Consider the following 25000-nt stretch of genomic DNA (forward strand, 5'->3'; position numbering starts at 1 on the left):
TTTCTTTAAATAGTGGGCAAACAACCGTTGAACGAAAATTGCTTTTCGTTTCAGCGGGTGTTACTGGGGGAGGAATGCGTGACAAAGAAGCTTAGACCGTCTGCGTGGTAGGCTCCTGTAGCACCTAAGTACTCTGCGCCAAATTCCTTTCCTATAGTTCACAGCTGCGTGCCTTTCGCCCATTGCGTGGCCCTCGTTCTTTTTGTGTGGTACCAAAACTATAATAACTTGCGCGTGCGCATGTTCTAAAACTGACACAATGACCCAAGCAACAGCCTATGACTAAGTTTGTGGTTACCTAACAAGGACGTAACAGCTGTAAATTTGCATTTGTAATAAGCCAGGCGCCGGCGTGAAGGGCCTCCTCTTGTTTAATAATTGGCGAAAGCCTGATCACTTAAACTGTTAATTTGAACCTTTCAGCCCAGGCATTAGTCTTTTCCAATATTGTTTTAATTTCCTCCTGAATCTAGTACGGTTTTCATTAACCCTAACCCCAACACCTTAGCTCTCTTGAAAGGTGCTATAGTAAATTTTTTTCATCATTATTATGGGAGATAGAAAGTATTCCTTGTTTTGTTTTTTTTTGTTTTTGTATTGTTTTCTTTGGTTTTTTATCTTGTTGTCACATCAGACAGCAAATTTGATTACTAGAGACATTTATGCAAATGACAATCTTGTCTTTTTTGAAGGAAAAGAGAAAGGACATGATAACGGGCCATGGAATTCGAACGGGCAAAAGGCCATTTTTTAACACACCAACACCATCATCTCAGTATGATTTTGCTTGTGACGACTTTTCCAAAATACGCTACGAAAAAATATGTAATGACAAAAACATTTGAACCTTCTGTGACCTTGACAACTTAGAAAGATTTTACTCTTAACTGAACTCGTGTGAAAAAACACGGTACCAAAACATGAATTCTGTGAACTGCTAGAGCCCCATACCTTTTGATACGTTTTCGCCAGTCATCCACACTTGAAAAGTGGAGCGTTTCAGTTGAAAACGTTTCAGTTTTAAGTGTGGAGAGGATAAAACGGATCCTTTTGAACTTGGGCGATGACGTAAGGGGGAGAGACAAGTTTTGAAAATGCATTTGCGTGGATAGATGAAAATGAAAGCTTTTAAAACGATGACGTAAAGAGCGTGGGAAAACTTTGAAAACGTTTGTTTTCATCGTTTTTTGAGCGTTGAATTGTGGATAATTGAAAACGGTAGTGAGGATGGAAAATATTTTGCTTCGTTTGCGTCTAGATGAAAATGGCAAAATTTGAAGACGTATAAATGTGGACGCAGTCTCGGAATTATGCAAGACATACGAAACAAATATAAAGAAGTGATAATTGAGTTAGCTGGTGGATGGGTAAGTGTGTGCGTCATTGACGCAGTTAGTGCATGAGGAAGTGGGTGACAGAAGTGGACAAATCCAACCCATAGCAGTACTCGTCATCATATCACCGAGTAAAAATGCCACTTCTTTTCCAAGTGAAGCTCTTTTTATGATTTCCACATCGAGGAAAGATCGTGCAAGATAAATTCCAGGAAACACGAAATTGTTGTTCAGGATTGGCTGCATTTCTGGACATATCTCACCTCAAATGCATTAGTGTACCTACATTCAGTTCATCATTATTTGTTACTTACATGCAAAAGATTGATGTTAAAACATTAACTATTTATTTCTGGAAAATCGAGAGAATTTGTGTGGTACATAAACTTTATGGTTAGTCTCCTAACACCCTTGAAGCCGGCAAAAACATAAGACAAGGCGTTGAAAAAAAGACTTTCGTTGCAAGCATCGAACTGTTCGTTTTCGTCAATCCCTTGCGCGCAACTGTCAATCCACGATTTTTTTTCTGGTAAATCGTCCCCTAAGCCCTGTTGGGGCAATCATTGATCTTTTCACGTTACATATACGCCAACCAAAATGATGTTTACCTATGATATATCAATTTTTCACCATCCGTTAAAATTAAATTATTTTCTTGCCACTTTACGGACGGAACCTGATTTCGAGTATAGTAAGGCCCTTTTTGGAAATATCACGATATTTTCTTCATGGCGCTGTGTTCAGTGTAACTGGCTGGAACTGCTCTCTTTACCAAGTTGTGATTTCTCGGGACAGCTCTTGGAGGCATTTCATATAATTAGGGAGGTTGTTGTCTGTTGTTCATTACACAATCGGATCGGTTGTTCTTTATTGATCTCCTTTTATACCGACTGTTTGTCGAAGAAGTTTTGAGTCTTCTTGAGTCTTTCGTCGATTTGATGAACACCATCCTTTTTAGCGCTCTCCAAAAGTCTTGTTTAAAAAATGTGTAAAGCAGTGGGTTGATCGCTGAAGCGAGGTATCTTAAGATTACAGTGACGTGCGCAGCGGTCTCTAAAACATCATAGTTTGGCTTTATCCACCGCTGACCAATCATCGAGTAAACAAGACGCAGCGTAAACCAAGGAAGCCAGCATAGTGCAAAAACAGTTGCCATGGTGGCGAATATTACCAAACACTTGATTTCGGTCCTCTTCGTTGTACAAACTTTGCCACTGTTAGGTCTGTAAAGAATGTTTCTCCGTCTGCTTTTCTGGAGCACTTTCCTAAACATGGTGACGTGCGCAAACGTTATAAAAGTATTGGGCACTATAAAAACCACAACAACGCAAAAAACGTTGAAAATGAATTCTAGTGTTAACCCAATTTTGATTCGAGATAACCTCGGGGAAAACCAACCGATTGGAGAAGCTGCTATGAGCCCCGAAATTAGCCATGCTCCTGCTATGGCCAATAGTATCGTCCTCGTTTTGATCACGTGGTATTTCAAAGGCCGCATTACAGCAATGTACTTCTCAGCAGTTATCAAAATGATGTGACAAGCTTCTGTTATGGCTACAAAATTGTGTGAAACTTCCACTGCGCAGACCAGAATGAAGTACGTTGCTCCTTCGACCACAGGTAAAAAAGCCATAACAAAAAGAATGATGTTCAAAGAACCGTTCAAAAAGTCGCAAACTGCTAGACTGAATAGAAGATAGTTTGCGGCCTTTCGTAAATGTTTTCTTTTGTAGAAAAGAAGAAATACCAAACTGTTTGTAAGAATAACTAATATTCCGATGGGAATTAGTTGTGGTAAGGCCTCAAGGTCTTGTTCAATCTTCTCATTAGTGGCTGTTGTGTTGCTGCCGTTTTTCGCATACATCTCCTCTTTTTTAAGTTGTTAGGACTGTTCTTAGCCAGACTGAAGTTATTTATTACTTGTTCTCAAAAATCTGTTTCGCTCTGTTGGTTTTGTCCTCAATGAAGATAGCACCGTTTTGTAAGCATTGTTAGACTTTGACTTTGGATCTTTCATACAATGTGCAAATTCCGGTTCCCAGAACAACTGATCAATTTTGATATTTCACTTTCTTTTTCATTTCCTGGAAAAGAAGTAGAGAACGAAATCTTGTTAACTTAGGGCCGGGGCAAACGGCCTCAACATTTGTTTCAAAATCCGTTCGATTTGGTTGAACGATGTGGAGCGATGTTGGCTGCTGGGGCGGCCTACAATCCGGGTGGTTTGCCCCGGGCCTTTAAGCCTGGTTTCCATATGATCTGCAACGGTCTGCGACCATCGGAAGCTGTCTGCGTCGGTCTTATCGCAGACCGGACGATCGTAAACACAGGAGGCAAGTGTTTCCATTTAAATCTGAAGCGATCGCAGACAGACGTACAACTAATCCTCTGCGAAGCGAGGAGAAAAAGGAACGCAATTACTTCAAGTCTGATTGGAGGTGTTTCAAGGCGAACAATAGTGTGTCGCCGATAGGACACTGATCATCTCAGACACACGTTCCCATTAACAATTGTCTTAGTCGCAAGCGTCGTAATGGTCGGGAAAGTAGAACTAGATTCAACTTTCTCGATCATCCAGACTGTGTGCCGCAGGTCGCCGAAGACGCCGCGCGCCGAGGACAGTTGTTTACATATGCCTGTGATGTGGAGCAGACCTACTGGAGATCGTGTCGCAGACCGATCTCAGACCGTTACAGATCACAAGGAAACCAGAATAAAGAGACTTTTTTCAATGACATGTTGCAAAGCTGATACTCAACCTCGGATTTCTCCAAAAAAGGTCAAATTCCCTGATAGGTTTATGATTGCCCCTTCATAGTGAGAGGGGTTGTATAACTAAGCCAGTCGTGGGTGCATGGTGACTCTAGCGACACGTCACACATGTTATTTTTGGCAGGGACTAATAAAAAAAATTGCAATTTCCTCGATTGTGATTGGCTTAAAAACTCCTATTTTCCACTAATTCACTTGCCAAGTTGTTATCCGACAGTTCAATGAGCCATCACATTTAAAGTTGTAATTTAAATCAACCAATCATAACCTTGGTTTCAATCACCATATCAACAGTGTACAAACTCCTAAATTGGGGCTCGCTTTCTGTCTTTCTTTCTTTCTTTCGTTCTTTCAGAGCGACATTAAACCATTTACGCCTCCTTTGTCAGTCTTGTCTCATAACTTGGCTATTCTTCTTTTCTCAGAAATTGTAATTTTCGTGATTAATTGGTAAGAGGACTACGTGTCGTCCAATTCTGTCTGTAATCATATTCGTGATAAACTCATATGATTACAGACTGAACTGGACTCCACTACGTCCTATTACCATTAATAATCACGTGGGAGCCAATAAAACAACGAACAAATATGCATGAGGGGAAGATGACTTCAATCCCAAATACCACAAAACATCATCAAGTTCGTATGATATATTCTGAAAAGAGTATGAGTACCCGCAACTAACTTTACTGCGTGACAAGTGCTGCCAGAGCTTTGCTGAATTATATTACAATTATCCTTGGTTTTTAGGAAGGAGATGTTTGTTCAGCTTTCAGTAGTAAAAATCAAATGTCTACTTGGTCTTACCTAACAATACATTAATCCCTTTCTTAAAAAAGCGCCAGCATTGGCTGAAAAGAAATGGAACTTAGTGTGTATGTTGTGGTTTAAATTTGTTTTTGGTTTGAATTTTTTTAAACCAGTGCATTTTTTTTTCAAACCGGTTAAAATCTTTTAAACTGTTTTCTTTAAATCAACGGTCTAAAAAAAGGGGTGCACTTAAAAAAACAGGGACTTGGTTTTTTAGAGGGTCTAAAAAAGAACTAGACATCTTTTCTTCCCTTCCACTCACCTACCTCTCCCTTATCCTCTCCAGCACCTCTGCCAAACTCCACCCTTCCTTCACACATCTATCCCTTCTTATGTACACCCCCTATATACACATCACTACTCACAGACATATCATCTTTCTCAAAACCTTTTTGTATACTCACCAGAACTTGATCTTGAACTCTCTACCTCTGATTCTGCTGCCTACTCCTCAATCCACTTGACCCGACGACAACAATTGATGCGAACTCTTCTGGATAATTTATAAATGAATAGTTTACGGTCAGGGTTTATTTTATACATACTCCATAAACTAGTTATTCATTTTTTGCGTGTTTATGGACTTCGATTTCGTCTCGGTCCATAAACACGCAAAAATCTTAGCCAATATCAAGCCATCTTGAGCTCACGCTTGGTCAACAACCCATATATCTTGCACAAGAGACAAATGCAACTGAAATAATTTCCAAATGGTATAGAAGAAGTGCTCTTGATGTAGCGCGTTTTGTCATCGTATAATTATTGACCGTTTATGCTGCACCTTTCAATGATAACTGATAATTTTGACGGAAACAAAAATCAATTATTCTTTCGCCTTTAGCATTTATGAAACATCAAAAAACGATAGAAGCTTACTGAGAAAGGTTGAAGAGTTTACCCACACGTTGCGAGAAGCATGTATTGAGCTCTTTTTAGATGAAATTCCCGAAATGACATTGCTCGTACTGTTCCTTGTGTAAAAACTGTCATGTCAGTCGACAAAAGTAATTTGCGGCGAAGCTCAAGTTCATGCAGAAGACTTTTCAACAGCTGTTGCTTTACCATTTAAATTCATTTGCAATTTCATTTATGATTAATGCACAGAGCAGCTATACGAGGTAGCTCCCATGTTACAGAAAATGCTCTTTTCTAAACGAAAAATTGTCATGCAACCATTACACAATTATAGTCCTTCACACTGAGCCTTAAAATGTTTGACGGCTTCCAAAACGCATTGACACTTTTTGATGTTGACTTAGAATTTCATGTTCCATCAAAAAAGTGTTCCTTATGTATTATTTACGACAGATATTTATGTTTTGAAATTGCAGACTCTGCATCGATTATTCAGAGGTTAGCTTGAAGACTTTTAATATCCAGCTAGCCAGCAGGTAATGAATACTACCCGGTGAAGCGAAAAACTTCCTATTCACTCCGGCATTTAGGGCATATTCCTATTTTCATTTTATCAGACGGTTCCGATACTTAATTTTTCTTTTCTCCACATGTTCGGAAGCGCGTTTCATTGTATTCTCGCGAAAAAAACAGTGTAGGTTTATTTTTCAATTAATAAAGTAGCTCACACCAAAACCAAAATACTCTTAAAAGAATTTAGCGCAATAATGGTTTGTGCTTGTAATCTTTTAATGCATAACCACACACAGCATTTCCTCTACCTTGCTTTGTATCTTGTATCTCCGATTAGCATGTATTCCTCGTGTGCGTGAATGTTGATCCTTTTTTTTAATGTTTCCTAATGCTTAGCTATATTTTTTATTTTTTATTTCCGGAACAGCTGCCCCAAGCGTTTTTCATGGCACGTGCATAAATTTTCTCATAGGGGGTTTTAAGCTACGACCCTGACGATGCAAATGAAAGGTCGATAAAAAATAGCTTCGTTTTTTCTTATTATTCTGCGTACTTTTTGTATTCGGCATTTCCAGTTCGTTTCAGTAAAGAACACCTATGTTGTTGTAGTGTTGAGAAGATAAAATGGTTGATAAAAGGCCCTGGTTAAGATAAATACAGAAGAAGGAAACTTAATACTAATGTTCTCCAAAGAACCTTAACTTCCCCTCAGTTACAGAGAAGATCTAATAAGGTTGCCAAAATTTGCCTTTCCCATTAAACCTGATATCTGAGGGATCAGCAAGGCCTTATGACAATGGCAAGTTGTTTTTATTCAATATTTTCGCAATTTGACTTTATCTATCTCATTTCAGGCCAATCTTTTGTTTATAATACGAAAAAGAGCTGACTGCGATGAGGACTAAAAACAGTAGGCTCCTTTTCACAAATATCCTCCTTGTTCATATGTTCCCTGTGGCGTTAAAGAAACCACACAATATTCGGAAAGAGTAGGACATGGAGTCCCCGGTGTTGTGACTGTCCTGTCCTCTCCAGTGGAAGTGGCCGGCTTGGCGTGGTTTCTCTTTAAAAAAGCTTGTGGTGTAGCAGAAACAGCCCTGAGTCAAAAGGGACTTTGCGAACATGTAGATGCAGATCATGTAGATGTCATGCCGGCCTTCTCAATTGGAATCTCAATAATCTTTGTTGACTGATTGACTTTTGAAATATAACCGTGCATGAATCATTTTGCTAATAATGTGACTGAGTTTTATCGTAACTAAACAACTAACAGTCGCAAACAAACATTGAATAGTTTCCTACCGTGATTAATCGCGAACAACCGCGAATTGACAAGGGTTCAGCTCCAACTCTGGGCACTAAGACACTGAACCATAATGATAGGAGATTTCCGTCTACACTGAGATTCCACTTATAAACAAGTCAAGAGTGAGTAAGCATGATGCAGCACTTCAATGTCACATTGCAAACACAAAATGATGTATTTGAGACGTGTTTACTCTATAAACAGATCATTATTTAATGGAACGTGTTTTAAGTTTTTTTTTTGCTTCCCTTTCCATAATAAAATAAAAAGAGACTTACAGTCCTTCAGGTGATAATGCACTGATCGGAATTCTACCCACTCCTGATAAAATCTCATTTGTCCGTTATTGCTTGGTTATCAGCACAGACAATTTTATAATTGTAAGCTGCGTCTTTCATCTAATTGGGTGTGGGACGCCACAAGACAATTACTGTGCTGCGCGAAGGGCGTGCATCTTGGTACGCAAACGGTTTTCAGGAATCGTCGACGCACAACGGTGAATCTTTGATTCCCCTTCAACTAATTGCCGTTTGCTCTCATTTTTGTGGAGTTCTGAAGCGTATTGCGTACGTAGAAATTTCTTAAATGTATTGAGTGGGTCTTTGATATTTATCTGTTATATTTGGCTTTTATGTATACAGTAACATGTTTCATTTATCTTGTCACCGGTAATGGATTTTTCTTTCAAGGATGCCACAGTTAAAAGCAATTGACGAGGTCCTGATTTCGAGTGGTTTTGTCAACTATTTACTGGCGTGCCTTTTGACTTCAATGACCACGCAAAAAGTGGCACTTGACCGATTGGCTGAGAGAGAAAACGATAGTAAATGTACGACCATCCATCACGGCCTTTTGTTGATATTTCAGGTTTTGCCTTAAATTCTCCTTCAGCTGCGTATGCTTAAATAAATAAAAGTGTTCCTATTCTTTTTAATGAGCTTTACAAAGGTGCGATATTAAAACAAGGAAGGTTGACCCGCAACGCAATAGTGCGTTTATAGTGATGAGTCTCATGAGTGTCAAGGTAGTCAGTTAACGAGTTCACGTTTGAAAATTTAAATAACCGTTTTTACGTGGGCCCTGTCACGCTTTATGTAGATTGCTAAAAGTGCCATGACATTTGTGAAAACCCCTGCAATTCAATGATGCATTTTGTTTACTGAAACCGAATGTACTCTACTAAAACTATTTTCTGTTTTCCGCGGATTGCCAGGATTGAATGGAATGGATTGTATTTCCCATGAAAAGTCGTTAAATATTAAAATTAAAAGCGCATGAATAAATGCGAGACGTGCTGGTCTTAATGGCACAAAAGATACCAGGACCTTGAAAACCAAAACATAGCAGGAATATAGTCACGTTTCGATGTGATTCATCGTCGGAGACATAAAACAAGAATGTAGATAAAACTAACGCCTGACACATCATGAGGTCCGTGAGCTGCGATACGGATTGCAAAGAGAAACGGTTACGTGTTCAAAAGTGGGCAAAGAAAAAACTTTGGATTTTGAGATAAACTAAAAGCGGTTGAAATTAAATTGTGCTTTATTGCCAAAAATTAGTCTACATCTTCATGTGGTAAAATGCTGCATCGAAGCTTAGGTTTACACGGTCGCAGAAGGGTGGGATACAAATCCCTTTTTATCTCTCTGTAGACGCAGAAATGAAACGTGAATTAGTTTAAACATAGGCTAAAGGTTAGGGTTAGGCTAACCCTAACCCTAACCCTAACCTAATTGCCGAAACCTAACAAGAGGACTAAGTGAACTTTTGTAACGATGATGACATTTGAGTACTGGAGAGCATATGAACACCCAGCAGCAAACGCAAGGTTGGAATAGACCTCTTTACAGTTGTGTGCTTAGTAACCTGGCCTTTAAATGAAAGTGAGGCTGTTCTTGACCTTGTTATGATACAGACCTCCCTACTTTTCTTATGTTAATGATGTTGTGTAAGAATTTACATAACTGATAGCAATGAGGTTACTCTCCAAACAAGGTAAACTTCAGCCTCACTTTCATTCATAGGCCTGGTAACTAAGCACACAACTGTAAAATGGACTATTTGCGTTTATCAAGAATCAAGAATCTTTATTTCGCTCATTCTAAAAATAAACTACTTTATTCAATTAATAGTAAAATTTGAGCTGGGTAGCTACGTTGACCTATTAGTTCTCATACACCTTATTCCAAAATGGCCGCCATTTTAGTATTCATTTCTGTCGATGCAAATCGGCCCTTATGGCCTCGCTTTCAAACGTAAAATTCAAAAGGATATTTAACCTTGAAGAAGACCATAAGGGCCAATTTGCATGGAAACAAAAGAATACTAAAATGGTGGCCAGTTTGGAATAAGGTGTATAACACATTTAAAGTTTTGATAAGACAGCAGGTGAATAAAGGAAAAAAAGAAAATAAAAAAGTGAAGAAACCTTATTTGCTCAATTGTGTATACTTTTTAAATGAGGTGGATTCATTTATTGTTTTAATAGTAACACTTAATCTACCGCAAACGCAAAAACACTGGCGTCTTTTAAAGGAGATGGGAGATCTTTCAACATATCAATTGCCGCAAAGGAGAGAGATTGCTTTTCAACCTTAGATTTGTGATGGTTTCAAAGAAAATAGTTTGATTTTAGCTCATTTCTTGCCCGTTAGCAACAGATATCGAGCCACTTCTCAAGAGGAGAGAGACTAAATAAAAGAAGAAAATTTTCTTGCTTTTATGACAAGAAGCATGTGGCCTAACCCTTAACCCTAACCTTTAACACCCTTTGGTGCTTGCGTAAACGCGATGCTAGATCCATCTCTCCAAAGATGGCAGCAATCAAGAGAGATTAACGTGCGTTGTGTCGCGTTGCTTTTGTAATGTTCAATATATATCCAAAACCGACGTTTTTTTTGATGAAGAGAAAATGACAGATTGTTAATTGAAATAATAATAATAATAATAATAATAATAATAATAATACTTAAGCTTTAAAATAATATGACATTGCGCTGCCTGCTGATTTATAACAGCAGCAAGGACACACAAGTTAAATACGTTTAAAAACTTAAGTAAGCAGTTCCACATCCAAAAATGGTGTTGCCATAGTCATGATCAGTTAGAGAAAATAAATCCGCGCATAGAAAATAATAAATTTGAGCAAGAGCCAGTACAATGTAGATTGGGCTATTTAGTATTAGTATAATTACATTGGTGATTATTGATTTGTTTTTACCTTGAGGTGTACAGATTTTCGAAGAGCGCTCAACTGTTATAGGAGCAGTGAATATTCTTGTTGATAAGTTCAGGACTTCAGGAGGGTTTCATCGTTTTATTACTACAACTTTCTTTCGTATGACCAAAGCGTGACCACACTCATCAGGTAACATTAACAACCGGCCAGTAAGTGAATACTGGCGATATATAGACAAATGCGTGGTTACTATGGTGCGGCTTTTTTTCTATTCACGTTACTTTAAAGTTTTTTTAGGACATATCTGTTTGTGTGGGGGCATGAGCTTGCTAATTCGTTTCGTCTGTTTAGGCTTCCTAGATCTTTTTTACAGATTATTATGAATTTCTCATAAAGGCACAAATTACATTTCTTTCTAATATTATTATAGGGTTTACATTTCCTTAGGATTTTCCATAGCCATAGAATGGTTCAAAGCAATACCAAACAAAACTCAACACGTCTTCATAACCCTCGACGTGTGACGTCTACCCATCCATCTCAGAGCAACTCCTCATGAAAGCGCTAGACTATGCATCCCAATTCACCAACGTTACTCAACAAGGTTGCCACATTATCATTCACTCAAAAAAGTCAGTCCTATCCCACCAGAGCTCACCTTGGGCAAAAAAGAATGCTGACAACATATTTGATATGACGATGCGTTCATACGACGGCGGTGAAACCTGCGAACTAGTTGGTACGTACATCCTGTCCTTACTCGCCTGAAAATTCAAAGATAAAGTATACCTCTACCGTTACGACGGTTTGGCTGCATGCAAAGCAACAACAAGAGAAATTGAGAAAACAAAGCAAGAAGTCAGCAACATTTTTAAATCTAACGGTCTCAAAATGACAATCGAAGCAAACAAAAAAACAGTTAACTTCCTAGAGGTGACATTTGACCTCACAAGTGGGATCTACAGGCCATTCATGAAACCTGCCCCCTTGGAGGATCACAAATGGATTCACAGTCCAAGAATCGGCGAAATGTAGTTAATTAATGAAGTTTGAAGGGACCAAGGACGGACAACCCCTGAATGACATTTTCATTGGGAGCAAAACTTTTTATGCCCTGAGCGGGATTTGAACACACGTCCCCTTGACTACCGGTTAGGTGTGTGATCACCACTACACTATCAGAGCAACCATGCTGGCTAAATGGCCAATCTAGATAGCGAATGGGAATTTACGTGATTATCCCAGAACCTTTTTTTTCTCCAACTAGATGACACCGGATCGACATGAACAACGATTTACAGGCGGACGAGAGAGAAGAAGACAATTTGTATACAAGTTAAAAGGGTCTCTCGGGCCAACAGCGCATCTCTGCTCCCCAGGAGGATCCGCACAAATGGATTCACAGTCCAAGACTCGGCGAAATGTATAACCAGGAGGATATATGTATGAAGTTAGTGAAGGAACCATGCATGGACGCACAACTTCTGAACGACATTTTCAATGGGGAAAATACAATGGTTAATAGTTACAAGGCTTTTACCTTGCCACACTTTAAATACTGTGCTCCGGTTTTAGTTGGGTTATCATCTGGTCTTTCTAATAAGCTGGAGCTTACAAATCAGTACACTATTAGATCTCTTATGAATATGTCCAAGTCATCCTCATATGGTGACCTACTTACCAGTGCATCGTAGATATTCTCATGCTCTCACACTTTTTTATAAATGCATGTACAATACGGGACCGATCAATATAAAGGAAATGTTCATATTTCGTAATAATGGATATGACCTTAGTTAACAAGCTACATCAACCTGCCTATAACAGTAGATTTATGAATAGGTCATATCTTTACATCACCTCAAGATTATGGATCAATCTACCTGATTGTGTTAGGAGCACCCCATCTCTTAAGATCTCTTAACGTTTTAAAGACAATGCTAAATAATCTTAATTTGGATTGTTATATAGCTAGTTTTCCCCTTATTTATTTCATCCTTCTTATTTCTGTCTTAATATGTATGGATTTAGAGTTATTTGGCACGTTCACTTTTAAACGAGTCTTGTACTCATCCGTGTAATGTGGATAAATAAAATATCATACCACACCATACTCTCATTGTACCCTAAGAAGGCTGGTTTTGCAGCTCGGAGATTAGAAATTTCAGTCTTCGAGTGCTGAAAATTATTTCACGATGTATTTTTCCAGTGTTTAGGCAGCCTTCAGCAATGTCTTTATTAAAGGGAGAACATAAAGAGTCAGTGATACTTTCTTTCGCGCGCCTTCTGACTGCCATACACGAAGGACATATACTGATCAAATTTCTCAAGTCTTGAAGGACCACAATCAATGCGAGCAGGTCTCAGCGGTCGCTTCACCTCGGGTATGCTCTGTTCAAATGAGTTGAAATGACGAATACACCTTTCTTGTATGCTGCCCATAGTCGATTGTAACTGTCTGCTTTTGAATTGTTCCCAGGAACAGCGCTCATTGTATGAACGACAGATCATTTTCTCAGTGGGGTAACTGAAAATGAAGGAAGTGATAAACTTTGAAGATTGAGGTCATCTGAATTTTTGGTATTCTCAAGAGGAAAGCTGAAGCTTCGACGTCTGAATGCGATCTGCACAAGTTACCCGGGTTTCTGGACTTCAGTAAAGAACTCGGGCCAGGGAAATGATTAATAAAGAGACGCCGGACGGGTCCCCAGAGAAATTTGGTTGGGCGTGTACAGCCTGCTTCCTGAAACTGATACCCCATTTCAGACATATTTCTGTTGTTGCACGGTTGGCGTGACAATTTGAGAACGGCTTTTGTTGATGGTCTTATCACCTAATGATGAAGAAGTAGCTTCTTCCAAAACATCCCCAATTCAAGACTTAAGTACGTAAACCATACCCTATTTCAAACAGAAATGGTCAAAATCGATACCCTATTTCAGACCAAAACAGCTAAAAAATCATCCCCTTTTGGGCCGCATATACCTACATAGCCCATATAAGGTAGCCCCCTTCCCCTGGGGACGGGTCTTTTCATAAGAAAAAATCGCGTTTTATATTCTTTTCATCATCGTCGCCATCATTTTCATCATCATCATCACTGCGACGTCGTTGATGACTAAGATTATTTTGTTCCTGTATTACGGGAGGAAGCTCCCCTTCCACTCTTCTCGAGCTCGAGCGTTGTCCATAACTTTCTCGCAATATGATTGGTTTATTTCCCAAAATGAGCGTTCCTGATTGGCTATTACAATGCGTGACAAATTGACTCGAGCGTGTCGCGAGCAGAGTTGTCTGGACTCTTATCGACAACGGCAAATTAGCCAATCAGATTGCGAGATTACAAGCAACTGTGGCAAAAAATATAATATTGTATGGCTCTTATAGAAAGAAAAGTCGAGTTCAGCCACTTACTCAAGCTCCTGTGCAACTCTCCTGGCTTGCTTTAACGTTTGTTTTGTCGAATATCGAAAGAAATCATCTCTCTTGATTTTCATCATGACTGTACCCTTACTTACTAACATCAGCTTCCTTCCTGTTGGTCTGACAAGCTGCGAGACACCCTGAAAAATTAAAATCATTCACTACTTTCCCATTCCCATAATGCAATACGTTTTAGGGTTCTTTGCATAAAAACAATACAAGTGATTTACTCTTGGGACTGTAACATGCTTCAGTGAACAGGATATCCATTGTCTTAATGCACATAACCCCCCAAAATGAACTGTATTATGGGATTTGTGAAAACAGCGAATATAAAATCTGGTTGTAATCTTAGATGGGAAACGCCCGGGTCACTTTTGCCGCAAATGGGCCCATTAAACATGTTCTTTTATGTGGAATTAAGATTCAATAAAGTACTCTTAGTAAGATCTCAATGATGGATACAATGCGAATCAAGCGAATCAAGCGAATACAAGCGAATCAGTGAGAATTTACTCGAATTTTGTATATAAAAACTAAATAAATAAACAAATGCGAAATATCGTAGATAAGTTGATGTGCTTTATTGAAATTACGACTGAATCCGGCGTCATTTTTTAATATGGATACCGAATTTTTCTTCTACTTCAGTTCGGTAATACTTTAACTGAGATACACAGAACTATACAAGTGACCTCCTGTTGTCTGTAACCCTGACTCGTGATAAACAGTTTTGGAATGATTGCCGAAAGTAATTACGCAATTGCAATTGCTACGCTTAGTGATTGGTTTAAAAATCTCGCGCCAGTTTAGAGCGATTTTCAATTGAGTGTCGTAAAACCAAAACCAAAGTAATTACTTTGGCCAATCAAAAAGGACGGAGACAATCCAGCAAACCAATCAAAACTCGAAGTAATTACACGTAGCCGACACAAAGCGCGGGAAAATGTGCACGCGCGAGCCACGATTGGTTTTGGTTTCACTTCTGATTGGTTAACAAAATGGCGCGAGAACTTTGAACCAATCACTGAGTGAAGAAATTATAAACCAAAGTAATTATCTAATTAGAGTGGTTTTCAATTGAGTGTCGAAAGTAATTAGATAATTACTTTGGTTTATGATTACTTCACTCAGTGATTGGTTCAAAGTTCTCGCGCCATTTTTTCAACCAATCAGAAGTGAAACCAAAACCAATCGTGGCTCGCGCGTGCACATTTTCCCGCGCTTTGTGTCGGCTACGTGTAATTGCTTCGAGTTTTGATTGGTTTACTGGATTGTCTCCGACCTTTTTGATTGGCCAAAGTAATTACTTTGGTTTTGGTTTTACGACACTCAATGGAAAACTGCTCTACTTTCGACACTCAATTGAAAACCGCTCTATCCACCAATGAGAATGAAAATCAAAACCAATTTGGATTGGTTCATTGCGTGTTTGCAATGAACCACCTGTTGTGATTGGTCGAAGAAATTACTTTGGTATTTGTTTTACGACACTCAATTGAAAACCGCTCTATACGTAAAGAAGTTAAAAACTAACAAATCGTAAGTCGTTAAAGAGGTTATTCAGTTTACATAACACTCGTTGCTACGCCATTACTTACGAAGATATCTCCTTTCTCCATGGATGCTACATCAAGATAAACCACATCTTTGTTTAATTTTCCAGTCTTAGAGTCGATTTTGATCAGATCAGAAAAATCCTGAGAAAAAGCCTTATCTTGCTTCTCTAGTTGAGAAGGAATTGTCTCCATCGTTGCTTGTTCTTGTTGTATTTCTTCCTCGTCAATGATGTGTTCATGAGATGGTGGGTCCATCGCTTTTAGATTTCTTTTAACCCCTGAGGCTTCATCGTCGGACGATTCTGAGTCAGACCACACATACCTGCACATGTCACATCAATCATTGTGAATATATTGTACACTCTTTTTAATAAGAAAGTTTTTTTTTTACATTTGCAATATCATTTACAGTGCAAACTGACGACGCCACTGATAACCTTACCAGAAATAAAAGTATCAAAAGCACAATTCACAGTTACAGTTCGTTCAAAACTAATACTAACTACTATTCATCCTCACCCCCCTCAAAAAGGAAATTATTCTTACATACTTACAAAACTTACAATAACTACTAATCCCCCTCACTTAGAAAGGAAATTACCCTTCATTAAATTAAATGATTCCGAATACTCCTTTTAATAAGAAAGTTAAGTTTTCGATGAAGGTGGAAACGAACGACATTACCTCAAGTTTTTTTAGTGGTTGAAAGTAACAAGAAGTTAAACTGACCTTTACAACTTTCGGCTCAAAGTTTTCAATAGACCGCATTACAATGTGCCAACTTAAGACTGGTTAAGAAAACGAAGCCAAGCTTTTAGCTCGTTCAGTTAACGCTATTGTGAAAAAACACATGTACAGAGCAGTCATTTATTTCTTTCATCAACCTTTCACCATACCCATTGTGTTCGTCCACTGTCTTGTTTTCGCCAAAGCTGAAAGAATTTTCCAAGCTTTTGTGGAGTTCTTTGATCCAAATTTTAGAAATGTCGGTCTGAAATCTGTTTTTCCTTCTGACGAGGCCCTTGGGATAGTAGATTCCCTCCTTTGTTATTCGTTTTGAGTGAACTTGTTTGGCCTCAACTTGCCGCAAATCAAGTACTTTGATGACTGAGCACTTTCCCTTGAAAAGGAGGACAAAATGTAAAACGACACACTCTGACTATATACTAAGCCACCTATTGACTCACCTGATAACTTCATACTGGTTGACTGGCTGATTGATCGATCCATCGATCGATTCATCGATCAGTGTTAATTAACAAATAGTAAACCGCGTACTCTTCGAGTAAAAGTTGCACGCGGGAGATTGCTAAGTTGTTTCAGTCGGTTGAGCACTGGACTACTCACGTTGCGGAAGGTCGCGGGATCAAAAACTCCGGCGGGATCACACTCAGGGTCCTAAAGTAACTGAGGAGAAAGTGCTGCCTTTGTAATGACATCTGCGAATGGTTAGAATCTCTAGTCCTCTCGGATAAGGCCCCGTCTCACAACCCTTTAATTTTCATGGCCTTGTGTGGGACATAAAAAACCCCACTCACTATTCGCAAAGAGTAGGGCAAGGAGTTCCAGATGTTGTGGTCTGTCCTATGTGGTACAACTATCCACTTTTGAACTCCTAGTATAGTGCATTCTGTTTAGGAGCATCCAATTATAGCACAAAAGAAGCGTAAGAGTAGCGCGAAGCGATAGCCGAGTTGACTCTAGCTTCTTGAATGCTTAGTAAACCTCCTAAGAGCAACTTTAAATCGATAGTTCACGCTGAACTGTTTACTATTTGATTTATGACATTTTGGGACAGTTTGTGAAATCCTTTGTCTTCTTTGAATGCCTCTTGCTCAGTTAACTCGTCGAGCTAGCTCTCACTTAATGAATGAAGGGGTAGTTTCTAAAGAAACTGTGGTGCTGCGTCGGTGGGGAAGTAGTATACAAAAATTTGGTTTTATCAACGGAGTTGATAATGTAAATTGGCCACCGTACAGAGATTCTAAAAGCTGACGTTTCGAGCGTTAGCCCTTCGTCAGAGCGATGGACTCGCTCTGACGAAGGGCTAACGCTCGAAACGTCAGCTTTTAGAATCTCTGTACGGTGGCCAATTTACATTATCAACTCCGTTGATAAAACCAAATTTTTGTATAGCTCTCACTTAGGCTCGCAAAAGGATTTGCAAGTGGATCGGGCAAAATACCCGCTAACGGGTTAAAACATGACATTTTAAAATTTTTTTTTTCATATAGCTGCAAAGAAATTTCAGCAGTTTCGGTGGTACACTGGTCGGTTATTATGGGCCTTATTGGCGCGGTGGCCATATTGGTCTTAGGCAATAGATTTCATACCTCGAGCCTCGAGTTGAAATGTTTGGGAACGAGTTTCGGTGCATGCGCAAAACAAAAGTTTTCAATCCCTCGGGACTCAACATGGCCGGCGTGTGATTAATTGCAGTTTGAGGAAAAAGGAATTATTTTTTTCCCGCGCACGTGTCAATGATTTCTTGGTCACCATTCGCCCACGGGAAAATTAGAAAATGGGAAATTGACAAATCAGGGCGTGCACTTTACTTTTGCAATGCTATAAATGGATGGATGTATGGATGATGGGTTGATGGATTAATGGCCGGACGACCCACTGACTGATAGTCGGATAAATTTTTCGACTGACGAAAAAGATTGAAGAAACTATATACACAGCTAATGAATGAAAAATGGGTATTGTATCCATCAATGACTGACTTTTGAAGAGCGCACTGATCGTAACGCACTAACTGCCGGACTTGTCGGCTACTACGTATAATCGACAGTTGACTGAATAAATGAGAAGAGAGCAAGCAACTAACATACCACTCGATGGAGTGGACGGCGAAGGATAGATGCCATTGGATTTGAGGGATTAGATAAAGTGGCATTTTTTTCATTTATGTGATAACGTGCATTGCATGCGACTTACCTGCATACAGAGATAAATCCAATTTAACTCCTTACCACTGTCTTTCACGATTATCTCGTTTATTTTCCACTAAAATTAAAGTTTATAAAACAGTATAAGATTATTTCGTGAAAATACATAAATTGCTTAATGTTTATATAGAGGTAAGTGATTAAAGTGTAATGTGAAGTGCTAGGTTTCAACCCCATTTGAAATATGCGTTAGCTCTATTTATGGAAACGGAACCACACAAGGACAAAGAAAAACTCTGACCAGGGTGGGAATTGAACCCACGGCCTTCGGTTTGGATCACCGCTGCTTTACCGACTGACCTACAAGATCAGACGGGAGCAAGTCTTGGGAACTGAAGATCTTGAACTCATGGTAATGAGGAGACAGTGTGGCCCAGTGGTTAGGGCGCTTGCCTTGAGATCCGGAGATCCCGGGTTCAAGACCAGCTCTGACCACTCGTTGAATTTGATCCTGGTCGTCCCTGGTTCAACCTCCCTGTTGCACTTGTAAATAGCCAACTGGTTTGCCTCCGGCCAGTTGGGATTCTTAAAAGTTGTTGTTGTTGTTGTTGTGTTCTGTTGTTTCGTTGATTGTTTCATTGGCCCTGAAAAGCCCCTATGGGGAGCGGTCAATTAAGTATGTATTGTATTGTATTGTATGAACATGTACAAGTACAAGGAAGGATTACGTTTTTGCAAACGTTGGCCGTGTAGCACTTATAGTTGAAGAGACTTAACTGATTACAGTGTAATGTGAAGTGCTAGGTAGACTCACTTGCTGAATTTGTGCCTCAATGCAGAGGTTTATAAGGGCGTCATCCTGCCATAGATCAAACAGGGGCAAAGTCCTAAAATACCGGTAACAACGCTTTATTTTAGGTTAATATAAAAGGAAAGGAACTAATTGGGGATATTGCAAATTGAAATTGCCTCTTGTGATGCGGCATCGCCACACACGCTCTATCATTTTTTGGAAGCTGAACATGCCTTCTGCGCAGGCCAAATGTTTGATGAAAACATGTCCTTTACGTGGCTCTAACGCATTTCTAAATTATAGCAGTGGGACTAACCTGCAAGGTCGACTCAGGTCCCAGTGACTTCTGTTACTCCTTTAGGGTGCAGAGATGGCGCAGTGGTGAGAGCATTCGCCTCCCACCAATGTGGCCCGGGTTCGATTCTCAGACTCAGCGTCATATGTGGGTTGAGTTTGTTGGTTCTCTGCACCGAGAGGTTTTCTCCGGGTACCCCGGTTTTCCCCTCTCCTCAAAAACCAAACTGATTTGATTTGATTTGCGTTAACTTGCTAATTTCAATTTACAGTGTCCCCGATTAGTGCTCTACAGCGCAAGAAGATTAGATACTTAGGAGGAGCAAGGGTGGCACAGTTGGTTAGTGCGCGGCCTTGGTGCAAGAGGTCCCAAGTTCGATCCCCGGATCTCACGTTTCGACTTCTTTCCTTTCAGTGTAACCTAAGTAGCTTTCTTTAAATACCCTTAAAACGGAGCACTGATGGAAAGAGGTGGGTAAAATGAGCGCACCGTCGGCTTCCTGGGAGAATTCACCTTTATCACGCGGCGGCCATTTTGAAGTCCGTGGGGAATAAAGGCTTTGTCTTTGCATTGTCTTTGCCCGTCCAGCCTCACACTGAATGTGAGGTTCGACGGGCAAACATTGAGTGATATGGGTCTATACTCTCTAGAGAGCAAAGGAACTTCCGACGTTAAATAAGGTGTACCTTTACCTTCCCTTCCCTATCCTTTCCATTTTTCCTAGGTAGTGAATATCAATCCACTTGTCCAAAGTTCGGTGTTCTTCACCTTGGAACAGCACTCTAGCAAATTTTCTCAAAAGTGACTTCTGACTTTTTTTGGATGCTTTTTTTTCCTTCTTTCGCTCTCTATGATGGACGTACTTTTCTTCTTTCCCCAGAAATCGGTCCCGCCCGTGGTGATGTGCTAGTGGCACGTCATTTTAGTATACTCAGAAATTTCGTTGATCCACAAATCGCCGCTGCATTTTCAGTCTGCTTGGTTTCATGCAGTCGTTCATTTTTGCTCAAGCCTTAACTAATTGTTATTTGTGGGTCTCTATTGTTTGCGTATTTCCCGTTAATAAACGTTAACAGCGCATTTACATACTTACCTGCAAAATTTTATCTTGTCATTTAGCTCTTTGTCAAAAATTATTGGACATGTTTTTGAGAAAACGTCCTTTTCGACCACCAAAAGTTCGGCGTCTTCTCGCACCACAACCGAAGCGGTTCTTCTGATGTTTCTGAGAAGGGCAAGCTCCTGTTAATGGAACAAAGCTTAATAATGTTGCCTTCTCTAATGAATACTCCACATATATAAAGAGTTAGGTTAATGATGTCAATATTTGTTTATGTTTGTATTTTTTAGTGGGCTTCATATCCTCCGTGATAAATCGGATGAGCCGTTAACTGAATTGTCTGTGATATCTACAGCCTATCTACGGACGTGATTTTCGTCCTTTTGTAGTGTAACACAAAGATTTTTAATACCTGGTAGAATCTTTCTCTTACCCCAAAACTATCCCCACGCTGCAACGTAATGGCCGTGTGCCACGTCACGTGACCTGTCTTAACCAATTCTTCCTCTACATTCACAAATGCGGAACCAGAGAAGATGAAATAAAAACTGAGACCCCTGTGTCCTTTGCGCAGCACCACTCGCGGATGCTCCACCCTATAAAGAAACGTTTTGGCCATGTTTAAATGCATGTTATTTCAAGCCAAAAAAAGAGAGAATACTCTTCCCTTTGAAAGCAAGTTACATTTTGAAGTTAGCTGGTTCGTCACCAGGTTATTGTTAGAAAAAGAAAAAAAAAATGCTCGTCCTTATCAGTCACAAGTAACATGTTTTATCTTATTCATCCCAGCCGACTCGATTAGCTTCACTATTTTCAGCTTTTGGTAAATATTAAAATAAGTGATGATGATGACTACCTAGTAACCATTCATTCACTCCGTTGGCAATCATTCTTCAAACTACCCGGCCCAGAAGAACAGGCCGCAACCATCCTTGGTATAATGATGTAGCACACATTCTCTGGTAGATTTATTGCAATTTCAAAGTTTTGAGATTCTAACACGGGATTAAGAAACGACATCTCGGTGCTTTTGTCTTGCTCAGTTCGTCGAGGGTGAAGTCAAAACAAGAAACAGGCAAGCCAAAACTGTATAGACATGTGCTTACTTGATATATGTCATCGCTCTACACATGGCTAATTGAATGCGGTAGGTAAATTTATCATAAGCTGTCAATCCCTTTAGCACGGAGTGCAGCTGACGCAGTTCGTTTTCTGTTCTTTCCATGGCCGATTTTGATAGTATCTTCTTGGCCCAATCAGGAACGTAGGCATATTGCTGCAGTGGTACAAAATACAAAAAGAACTTAAAATGAGTGAAAGTAGAGCAGGTTAGAGCTCTCTGTGACAAAATTATGATTGTTACGGTTAAGCAGGTTAATACCGTGGATATTAACTCCCGGTAGGTATTCTTTGGATCAAAAATTTGGTAATATCAACGGAGTTGATAATGTAAATTGGCCACCGTACAGAGATTCTGAAACGGTGGCCAATTTACATTATCAACTCCGTTGATATTACCAAATTTTTGTATACTACTTCCCCACCGACGCAGCACCACAGTTTCTTTAGAAACTACCCTCTTCATTCTTTGGATCAAGTTGGTAAACTAAACAATGTATACTTCTAGCAGATAAAGAAATTACAAGAGCCGATACCACGTACAGTTGTTACTAGGTTCAGGGGTAAATTTGGTTTATAATCATAAACTACTTCATTTTCTTTATTCTCTAGTTCATACTCCTTATAATACACTTTGTTTGCCTCCCAAATTTTGCATAAACCATTGTTTTCAAATGCCCTTGGGAATATGCAGTGTTCCAATAGCATTTAAAAAGAATGGTTTATGCAAAATCTGGGTGGCAAACAAAGTGTATTATTGGGAATGAGAAAACAGAGAATACTACTGAATTGAAGGAATAAGCTTCAGCCCTTTAATTAAGGGCTAGTCCCAGGCTGTGAAGCACTCTTCTTCATCTTTCAGGTGTAAACAAGTGCCATCTTGAGTGGGAGGAGAAATTATCATTATCTTACTGATTAACTTTTACCTACCGATTTTCCTTTCTGGTACAGTGATTTGTTGAAGAGAATCTCCTTGACTTCAGTATTATCGCGCAAGTTACGGAAGGATTTCTGAGTTGCGGTTTCGGATGTTAAATCAACGGAATAAGTCATGAGCGCCTTGAGTATGCGAGAAAGTATAATCAACATACGGGTGGCCCAGCGAAATTTGCTTCTTGCCTGCAGAAAAAAGTGGCAAGAAATGAATGCTGCTAAGTCTTATAACTGAGAAAATTGGGCCAGCTAAAAGAGAATTTTGTTGGTTACAAAATAAAAGTAGCAGGGCCTTGAAAGAAAAGGGAAAAAAAAGGGAGGCATATAAACGCAATTTCTTTACAATGTAATAGTCTACTGGACCGATTACTTAATGTCCTTGGTCAGGTTGCTGTGGTAAGGATCATTGTCACAAGGGCGTTATTATAGACACTTATTAGTTTCACTTATTATCTATAGTAAACACCATTTTCACCACTCGCAGAGCTCATCTGATGAAAGACTGGATAACTGTAGCAGCTAATTAACAATTTTCACTCACTATTTGCCGTGTCCACATCCTCTTTTCTGCAAGCCATTTCTTCTTCTCTGTGAAACTTTTGAAATTATAACCCGCGGCTGAAACATTCATTGCCATGACAGCAAAAGTTGCGCCTCTTAGTGTGGGTGCTCTCTTTCTCCGCTCTTCTTCCCTTCGTTTTTGTTCGGCCTCTTGCATGGCCAATCTTTCTTGCTCTTCCTTTTCCTTCTCTGCTTTCAGTATACGATTGATTCTCCGCCTGGCTGATTGTTTTCGCATTTTCACTGTCAGATCAATATCACATGAACCAGCAGTGTATTCCGACCCACGAAGCCTCAACAAATTCTCCTGAGATGATGTAGTTTTCGAAGTTGAAGACGGTCTCACCAAAACTGTCCTTGTAGATTGAATGCGTCGTTCGGAGTCAAATGAATCCACGTATTGCCAGGGTGCTTCAACTGCTGAGTCCATTGTCGCTGTATTTAGACAAATTTTGTCCTCAGGCTTGATGTCATCTGCCTTTACGTTTGTGTGACGTATGTTTGTTTTTTCGAAGGAATGTAGGAAATCATATCTTCCTAAATTACTATTTCTGTTTTTATTACACGAATCCACGAACTTCGCTGCTTCACAAGAAAAGTTTTGTTTTTCAACAAGAAGAGTATTACCCCTTGTCTGTAATCGCGCCTCTGAAAAGAGCCTTCCGACATTGCCACTATGACTTTCCTTGCACGTGCCTTTGCTGTCACATGTAATTTGGTCGCCATTTTCATCCAGATCTATCACACGACTGCCCTGACTAAACCGGTCTGCTATTTTTTTGTCACCACCTTTGAGCAGTGGTGAAGTTGAAACTCCGGTTGTGTGAACAGCAGAAAGTCTCCTTCTGACAACACTCTTTTCTTCCATTTTGAGTCAATGCAAAATTCAAACCCACGGCTGGTAACAGTTAATAATATCTCCTTGTTGTTTTTGTTTGCTATTCCGTTGGTTTGGTAAACAATATCAGTGGAGACTAGTTCCCCTTTGCAAGTCAGTGTTACTCGGAATTTTGCAGATTTTTTACCTTAGCTTTTGTCTTTTCTTTATCCTTAGTTTCGTATAATTCCGCAAGACTGCTGCGATTAAACGTTTTAGCTTTGGTTACACATTTGGAGACGCAAAACCGATGCCGTGTTTTCTCTTCGCCTCTTTTCCACTTTTTCCGTGCATCTGATTGATGTCATCTCCTTGCATAGAAACTTAAGTTCTATATAGCATACAACCATATGAAAACTTGCGGAGTTTCAAAGAAACCGTCAGAAGCGGTGCTAACGAATTTATTAATAGCATGACTCCTCTTGGTGCATTAATGGAACTGATTTGCATCCTTACAACAAAACAAAGCCCAGGCAAATTTAAAGAATACAAAGATTGTACTGTTCGCATCCCTCTCGAGAATAACTTTCGCAATTTAAGAGATTTGTGGGGTTTGATGTCATTTGCATATCAGTTTATTTGTTAAGTAGTGGCTGCATGCACCATGACAAATAAATTTCAGTGCGTTTTTGTGGTCCATAATGATTACCAAACATGCCTTTTTAACCCAAATAAACTGGGATGCATCGCCTCCAAACGTTTCATATGATCAGTGGTT

The 25000-nt window shown here is 39.5% G+C and overlaps 1 protein-coding gene and 2 long non-coding RNA genes across 3 annotated transcripts; 1 reads left to right on the forward strand and 2 right to left on the reverse strand.

The window, feature by feature from the left end:
- The first annotated feature begins 1238 nt into the window (after positions 1-1238).
- Positions 1239-7639, forward strand: LOC138044382 (uncharacterized). Its single transcript, XR_011131414.1, has 3 exons — positions 1239-1367; positions 6248-6307; positions 7139-7639. It is a non-coding gene; the product is annotated as an uncharacterized lncRNA (long non-coding RNA).
- LOC138044381 (trace amine-associated receptor 1-like) lies at positions 1581-5920 on the reverse strand. Its single transcript, XM_068890903.1, has 3 exons — positions 5793-5920; positions 5321-5409; positions 1581-3418 (listed from the first exon to the last, which is right to left on the reverse strand). The coding sequence occupies exon 3, from the start codon at positions 3196-3198 to the stop codon at positions 2152-2154; it is 1047 nt and encodes a 348-aa protein (XP_068747004.1). The 5' UTR covers positions 3199-3418; positions 5321-5409; positions 5793-5920; the 3' UTR covers positions 1581-2151.
- A 5123-nt stretch (positions 7640-12762) lies between the features above and the next one.
- Positions 12763-15893, reverse strand: LOC138044524 (uncharacterized). Its single transcript, XR_011131455.1, has 3 exons — positions 15796-15893; positions 14186-14334; positions 12763-13298 (listed from the first exon to the last, which is right to left on the reverse strand). It is a non-coding gene; the product is annotated as an uncharacterized lncRNA (long non-coding RNA).
- Between the last annotated feature and the right edge of the window lie 9107 nt (positions 15894-25000).

Source organism: Montipora capricornis, chromosome 4 (assembly GCF_036669925.1).
Source record: "Montipora capricornis isolate CH-2021 chromosome 4, ASM3666992v2, whole genome shotgun sequence".
Taxonomy (NCBI): Eukaryota; Metazoa; Cnidaria; class Anthozoa; order Scleractinia; family Acroporidae; genus Montipora; species Montipora capricornis.